The sequence below is a fragment of the Orycteropus afer genome, unplaced genomic scaffold (genome assembly GCF_000298275.1).
Source record: "Orycteropus afer afer isolate SDZICR_OR568_19922 unplaced genomic scaffold, OryAfe1.0 scaffold00048, whole genome shotgun sequence".
Classification (NCBI taxonomy): domain Eukaryota; kingdom Metazoa; phylum Chordata; class Mammalia; order Tubulidentata; family Orycteropodidae; genus Orycteropus; species Orycteropus afer.
In genome coordinates, this window is record NW_006921635.1 from 10796819 (window position 1) to 10805043 (window position 8225).

The following is an 8225-nucleotide window of genomic DNA, read 5'->3' on the forward strand; positions in this document are numbered from 1 at the left end:
TTTTTTTGCAGCAGATTTGCCCAATGCAGTGCATCTGATTGTTGCTTCCATGGGTGTTGACTATGGATCCAAGGAAAGAAAAATCCCTGAAAACTTCAATCTTCTATTTATCGTGATGCTGTTTATTGATCCAGTTGTGAGGATTTTTATTTGCTTTTTGTTGAGGTGTAATCCATACTGAGGATTGTAGTCTTTGATTTTCACCAATAAGTGCTTCAAGTCTTACTCACTTTCAGCAAGCCAGATTGTGTCATCTGCATATCTTTCTTCAATCCTGATGCCGTGTTGTTCTTCATATAGTCCAGCTTTTTGGATTATTTGCTCAGCATACAGATTGAAGTATGGTGAAAGGGTACAACCCTGATGCACACTTTTCCTGATTTTAAACCTTGGGGTATCCCCTTATTCTGTCCACATGACTGCCTCTTAGTCTGTGGACAGGTTCTGCATGAGCACAGTTAGGTTCTTGAATTCCTATTCTACACAATGTTGTCCATACTTGTTAAGATCTACACAGTCAAATGCCTTTGCATAGTCAATAAAACACAGGTCAATATCTTTCTGATATTCTTTGCTTTAAGCCAAGATCCATATGACATCAGCAATGATATCTCTTGTTCCATACCCTCATCTGAATCCAACTCGAATTTCTGGCACGTCCCTATCGATGTACTGTTGTAGCCATTTTTGAATTATCTTCAGCACAGTTCTACTAGCGTGTGATATTAATGATCTCATTTCATAATTTCTGCATTCTGTTGATCACCTTTTTTTTTTTTTGTTTTGGAATGGGCACAGTGGATTTCTTCCAGTCAGTTGGCCAGGTGACCGACTGGTGTAGAGTTGGACTAATGTGGCCCATAACTTTTTGGGTGGCTTTGTCTAGATGAACGTCTCATAGCAGCTTTTACATAGCAGGTGGCTTTTCTCTGCACACTAGTAGTAAAGTTTCTTGCATTTGTTAACTGTGGAAGTAACAAATAAGAGTGCTAAGGGCATTGTGCTGCTGCTGTTAGGGTTTCCATTGTTACTGGCCTTCGGCCCTTGTCCAGGATTTGGCTCCCTATCCCTGTCAAATCATGTGTACCTATCCAATAGTTTTGTTTTCAACCCTGGGGTCAAATGTATCATAGCTATCAGTCTTTTATAAGGGGGTTTCCCAAGTGATAGGTTTGTAGTAATAACAAGCTGAAGTTCATGAATGATTGACTCATTTTGAAGCTACTGTAGTGTTTTCAATTTTTGCTTTTTTCTTAAATCAGTCTCACTCTCACTTCCCTTCTACTCCGGTATGTCTCCTTGAGTAGAGGAGCAGGAAGTAGAGGTACACAGATGAATGTCTCCAGAATTGTACATAAGAACCCTGGAGAATGTGTTGAACATGGACTATCATGGGTCACGTCTATTGTTTTTGGAGAAAAGGTTCGATTCTCTATGGAACAGAATCTGACATGGACATTTGCATGCAGGTGGTTTAGTGGGAATGGCCTTTCTGAGAGGTCCCGAATTGAGGCAAGACTGCCAGACCTTTGTACCCATACGTTGAAAGTCCTTGGGTGAGGCAGCTCCTGGCCAGTGGCAGAGTGCCTAGGAAGGGACTCAGAGTGTGCATCTGCAGGCAATGCCCTGGGCAGTCTGGAGGCAGGAGCGTCCGGACTGAAGTAGAGATCTGAGTGGCCCGCCTCAGCATCTACTACAAGAACTGTTCGTAGGGTAGCTTGCCAAAATTATTGCCAGTGGGCCTCATGAAGCTAGCATCTGGTCTCTTGCCCTTCTGGAGCTCCATATTTCTTAAAATGTGTAACTTCCTTTTGAGTATTGGTTTCTTTTTCCTGCTCAACCAGCAGTAGCTATAGGAAAGGGACTTGACCTCTTTTGGACTGATGATCATTTTGGACTTTAGATGTCTTAATTCTAAAAGAGCATTTTTTTTTTTTTTTTTTTTAAGTTTGGCTGCATAATCCTGGAGTTTACATTATTAGAATTCAGTGCTTTGGAACAGTGGTTGTCTTCCATATCTCATCAGTGACCCAGAGCCGGCACAGCCCGAGCATTCCCAGTAAAACCAGGGGGACATTTCTGATCATCTGCTGGTGTGGGCCGCCTGATGGACCACCTCTTTTCATCCACTATGAACGTGAGCAAAGCCTTCTGTAGTCATTACTGTGGTATGGCCTTTGGACACGGATTATTTTTTAAAAGTCCTTTTGGAAAGGCCTCTTGCTGACGGATGCTTCCAGTGCTCTTACTCCTGGATGACTTAGCTTCCACTGTCATCTACTTACAGTGCGACAAGGAGAGACAGCTTTTTCCTTGGTGTAAACACAAAGCGAGTTTAGGAGTGACGTGGAATGAGGGTCAAATCTATAAATACTTGTTGAAGGCAGAGAACTTGAGTGCCACTTAAGAAAATAGTGACAGAAACAGTCATTCATTGCATGGTTAGTCCTGGTGCTTGTGCCAAGCCTTTCCATGTCTTACTCTATTTCATTGTCACAACTGCTGTATGAAATGGGTATGTTTGTATCTTTGTTTTACCAGTGAGGAAGCTGAGACCCAGGTACATGTGACATGGGTCTCAAGGCAGGTGGAATGGCTGAACTGGGATCATCAGTATAAGTGTGTGCTCTAAACCTCTCTGCTGGGCTGCATGCCAGAGACCGTGGTGGTTGGGACCCAGGAGGATGGGGACAGGGTTGGAGATGTGCTAAGGTAGCGAGTGGCACTGTCTTCCAGGATGGAGATGGAGCATGGCCAAACCAGGATAGGTGAAAGAGAGAAGGCTCCTGCCACCAGGAGAGTGAGTTTCTGTACTAGAAAAACCAAAAACAGATGGTGATTTCTCGTGCCTTGTTACTATAGTGTCAAGCCCAGAAACCAGTTAATAGTCCTAAGTGGGACTGACTTCAGAAAGCAAATGCCTGGCAAGTCTCCAACATGCCATGAAGTCTCTGAGCTATGACTTCAGTTTGAATGGGTGCAGGCTCTTCTAAGCCTTTGTCCCAGTTTTATGAGGATAGGGAACATTTCACTCAAGTTCTCTCTCTCTCTCTTTCTCTCTTAAAGCTAGGCAGTAGACTTCTCCACTTCACCAGTCACAATACTCCAAAAGAGAAAGCAGAAGGAAGTCCAGGGTTACAAGTGTGTGCTGCTCTAGAGTGTTGTGTGGTAGAGTCTTCATTGTCTCTGGGTCGGGAAAGAAGGTACTGTTACTCTTGAGTAGTGAAGCCAATCCGTTGTGACAGGGGGACCTAGCCTGACTTTAGAACAATGACTTTTCATTATTTTTTTGGGCAGGGATCCCTTTACTATCATATTACACTTGCAGATATTTTCCTGTATGGCCAGCATTTCTCTCCTGATTTAACATTCTGTTCCTTTGTAGCCCACAGAGAACTGTCAACTCGTACTCCTTTTTCCTCTCTTGTTAGCCTTCATCGAGTTGGCTCTGACTCAGAGTGACCCAGGGTACTACAGAATGAAACACTGTGTGGTCCTGTGCCGTCCTTGCAATCCCTGCTGTGTGTGAGCCCATTGTTGAAGGCACTGTGTTCATCTCATTGAGGGTCTTCCTCTGCTTCACTAGCCCTCTACTTTACCAAGCATGATGTCCTTCTCCAGGGAGTGGTCCCTCCTGAGAACATGTCCAAAGTGAGGAAGACAAAGTCTCACCATCCTTGTTTCTAAGGATCATTCTGGCTGTACTTTGTCTAAGAAAGATTTCTGTGTTCTTCTGGCAGTCCATGGCATGTTAAGTATTCTTTGCCCATCACTATAATTCAAGGGCATCAATTCTTCAGTCTTCCTTATTCATCATCCAGCTTTCACGTGTATATGAGGTGATTGAAAATAGCACAGGGTGGGTCAGGTGCACCTTAGTCCTCATAGTGACATCTTTGCTTTTCAACACTTCAAGAGGTGCTTTGCAACAGGTTTGCCCAATGCAATAATTGTTTGATTTCTTGACTGCTGCTTCCATGAGTGTTGATTGTGGATCCAAGTAAAATTAAATCTTTGACAACTTCTATCCTTTCTCCATTTATCATGATGTTGCTTATTGGTCCAGTTGTGAGGATTTTTTTTCCCTTTATGTTGAGGTGTAATCCATACTGAAGAATGTAGTAGTCTTTGATCTTCATCAATAAATGCTTCAAGTCCTCTTTCAGCAAGCAAGGTGGTGTCTCTGCATATTGCAGGTTGTTAATGGGTCTTCCTCCAGAATTGTGGTGTTCTTCATATAGTCCAGCTTTTTGGATTGTTTGCTCACCATACAGATTGAATAAGTATGGTGAAAGGATACAACCCTGATGCACACCTTTCCTGATTTTATACCATGCAGTATCCTCTTGTTCTGTGTGAACAACAGCCTTCTGGGCTATGTACAGGTTCTTGATAAGCACAATCAAGTGTTCTGGAATTCCCATTCTTCTCAATGTTACCTGTAATTTGTTACGATCCACACAATCAAATGTCTTTGCATAGTCAGTAGAACATAGGTAAACCTCTTTCTGGAATTCTCTGTTTTCATCTGAGATTATCCGACATCAGCATTGGTATCCCTCTGCATCTTCTTCTGAATCTGGCTTGAATTTCTTGCAGTTCCTTGTTGATGTATTCCTTCCTATACATTGTTTTTGAATTATTTTCAAAATTTTACTTGCATGTGATACTACCAACATAACTCAATATTATGTCCACATTCTCTTGGGTCATCTCTCTTTGGAATGGGCACACATACGGATCTCTTCAAGTTGTTTGGCCAGGTAGTTGTCTTCCAGATTTCATGGCATGGATGAGTGAGTGCTTTCAGCATTGTATCCATTTGTTGAAACATATCAATTGGTATTCTGTTGATTCCTGGAGGCTTGTTTTTCATCACCACTGTCAGTTTATTATACTGTGGTGGCTTGTGTGTTGCTGGGATACTGGAAGTTCTGCCTGCCAGTATTTGAAATACTTGTAAGATCCCCCGCTCTGGACAAGTTTCAGTGGAAGAAGAGGCTAGGAACAAGGACCTGGCTCTACTAAGCTAAGACTGGGAAGCTAAGATTAGGAAGAAGGACCTGGTTATCTACTTCTAAAAAAACTGGCCACTGAAAACATCACGAATAGCAGCAGAACATAGCGATACCTTACCGGAAGATGAGCCCCTCAGGTTGGAAGGCACTCAAAGTGCGACTTTTTCCTCTAGAGATTTCTTTTTGACCTGACACTTCACCTTGCACTGTTTTTGCAATCAGATGCCACATAACCTTCTTATGCCTAGGGATATCTGTTCACCCTGAGACTCCTTTATGAACAAAAATGTGATTCTAGACAGATCTTCACTCTGGTGTTTGGTGGGGTCTAAGTCAGTCCTCACACTCACTTTAAAATTCTGAGATTTCTCCCTGTTTTGAGAATGCAGCCTTGCAGCATTCAAGACGCTTGTACCTGAGAGGGAATCAACAGTTTGCTTGCTGCCAGTAAGTCACGGATGTCAGTTGACACTGATTAAATAGAAATCGGGACAGAGAGCAGAGCTTTCCTGAGTCCTAGAGAAGTACACCCCAAGCAAGCTTTGCCAGGTGGTTTTGGGGACAGGCAGAGGGGCACAGAGACACATTGGCTTTTTTCTGTTTCACACTCATATTGTTTTGTGCTCCCAGGATCGTCATGACAGCCTTATCTCAAATAAAGCCTGTTACCTCATCTCTAATTGCTTATCCAAAGGCAGGCGAGCTCCAATTTCTCTGCATTAATAAATGACACTGAAGACGCGGAGCTCTGTTTGCGCTGGCTCGCTCAGGGGAAGCAGAGTGACCCCCTGAGAGCATGAGGAAACCTCCCACTTCTCCAGTGGCCAAGGAGAGCGGTACTCATCTCCATCACGAACGGCCTCTCGTTTATTTACTTATTACTCATGCCCTATTCTCCTTTCCTGCTGAGTTTTTCTCCATCTGTGGGAACTTGCTCACCTTCAAGTTAAGGGGAGTAGCAGTTGTCCTCGGAGAAGGGGTGGCCTCCCTGATTTCAGGGCTCACTGTCTTGACCACCTGCTGCTCCTCTCTCCTTAGAAGTCAAGAGGTGCTCCATGAACCTTTGCACTGATGTTTGTGGTGTCCTTCAGACTGTGGGCACAGTGGTTAAACACTCAGCTGCTAACCCAAAGGTTGACAGTTCAAACCAGCCAGCCTCTCTGTGAGAGGAAGATGTGGCAGTCTGCTTCCGTAGAAATTATAGCCTGGAAAAACCTTCTCAGTGTTACAGGTGACCATGAGTCCAAATCAACTTGTTGGGGGCGGGTTACCCAGATTGTCATAGGGCCCCAGCTTTTCCTTTTCAAGGCTTATGGGAAGTGGTCTTCTGTATTTCATAAATGAATATGAGCAGGGCATTGGTTCTGTGTTTGTTTTGACTGTGCTCTGTAAAGTAGAACAGTGCTTCTCCTGGGAAGCTGTGTGATCGCTCTTGTCACCTAAGAATATCGCGAATACCTCTGGTAATTTAGAGGGCCTTTGATAGGAGTTATTGCCATCCGACAGACTCATAAGGTTGTTTCCTTTCTCTTTTTTCCTCAGAATGAAATGGATGATGTGCCTTTCTTTGATGTCCAACTGCCTTACGAATTGGCAATTAATATATTTCAGTACCTGGACAGAAAAGATCTTGGAAGGTGTGCACAGGTAAGCTGTCAGTAACCGGTGTCCAGATTTGCCTAAAAGCAGTGGTTAAAGTATAAGAAGCACCTGGGTAGCAGACATGAACAGAATTACAGATGGTAAAGCATTAATGACTTGGATAACAACTTCACTGGAAGGAGCGTGACCCCGAACTTAAAGCGTCATATCCCATATCACCACTTGATATTCATTGCTTTGTGACTGCCCCTGCAGTTCTGGCTGACCTGTGGCAGCGTGCCCAACTCTGACGACAGTGCTGGGTCTTCACGAAGCTGCCTGTGCTGCTCATGAGAGCTGCTACCCACTGGCTCAGGCGAGGCTGTGCTCAGCTCTGTGGCTGAGGTTCAGCGCATAGAACACTGAAGTCATGCTTCAGGCGGAGGGTCCACATTACCCTGTAATTGCCCAAATCCCACTCAGTAAAGTACAAGGCATATGAGAACTGGGACCCCACTGAGGGAACTGCTGATCAGTGTCACCCGTCTCACACCTGCTTGGAAGCACGTACCCATGGAGGGGTCTCATGGAAGTTTTCATGGTGGATCTTGATAAAATGCAAATTTGGAGTCAGGAGGTTTAGGGTAGGGCCAAAGAGTCCTGCTGGTGCAGTGGTTGGCGTTCTAGGCTGCTAACCAAAAAGTTAGTGATTCGAAGCCACCAGCCACTCTGCCAGATACAGATGTGGCAGTCTGCTCCCGTAAAGGTTTCAGCCTTGAAAATCCTATGGGGCAATTCTGATCTGTAAAGTTTGGTATTTTAGTTTGGAGTAAGGCATGAAGGAGCTTTGGTGGCATAGTGGATATGGCACCTGACTGTTAACCAGAAGGTCAGTAGTTCAAACTCACGAGCTGCTCTGTGGAAGGAAGATGGGGTGATCTAAAATAAAGATTTACAGCCTCAGAAACCCTGTGGAGGTCACTATGAGTTGGAAATGACTTAATGGCAGTGGGTTTGGGTTTTTAGTTTGGAGGGCATGAAAATTCTACCTTTCCAGCCAGCTCCCAGGTGATGCTGGTGTGGCCAGGGCCACACTTTCAGAGGCAAGCGTTTATGCCATCAAAATTGTTCTTTTGATTTCTGTTCTGGCCATGAGTTGATAATTGATTTTTCCTAAGTGTTACGATTTGCTTAACTTTTGGCTTTTGATGAACAGCTGTGTTCCCCATAAGACACTGAAGTACCCATTTGCCATAACTGCTAAAGAATTAAATTGTCTAGTGGTCACCATCTCCCATCCCTGGATTCTGTTTGCCTTTACATACCTTCAAGAGAAAGCATTCAGTAAAACTGAGTGATAGGACAACTATATATACTAAGGCCTAAAACACCACCAAGAATGTGAAGTTAAAAATGTTAAGGCAGTTTGAAGGTAGTGAAAACTTTAGCCAGATGTCGAGTTGAGAGCTTGCTGTTTGCAGGGCAATTGAGAGGGTTTCTGGTGTTGTCCTAGCTCTTTATGAAGCATTCTGCTTAATCAAAGTTATTTTTCTACTTAAACGTAAATTGGAAAAGTTTTTTGGTATTATATTCTTGGTTGTATCTCAGGCCAGGGCCTGAGATAGG

General features: G+C 43.8%; 1 protein-coding gene across 1 annotated transcript in view; it reads left to right on the plus strand.

Annotated features, from left to right (window-relative positions):
• FBXW8 (F-box and WD repeat domain containing 8) overlaps positions 1-8225 on the plus strand; it is a 162403-nt gene that overhangs the window by 18239 nt on the left and 135939 nt on the right. Inside the window, exon 2 of the mRNA XM_007938281.2 lies at positions 6561-6665. Within this exon, the coding sequence (XP_007936472.1) occupies positions 6561-6665 (105 nt within the window). The remainder of the gene's footprint in view (positions 1-6560; positions 6666-8225) is intronic.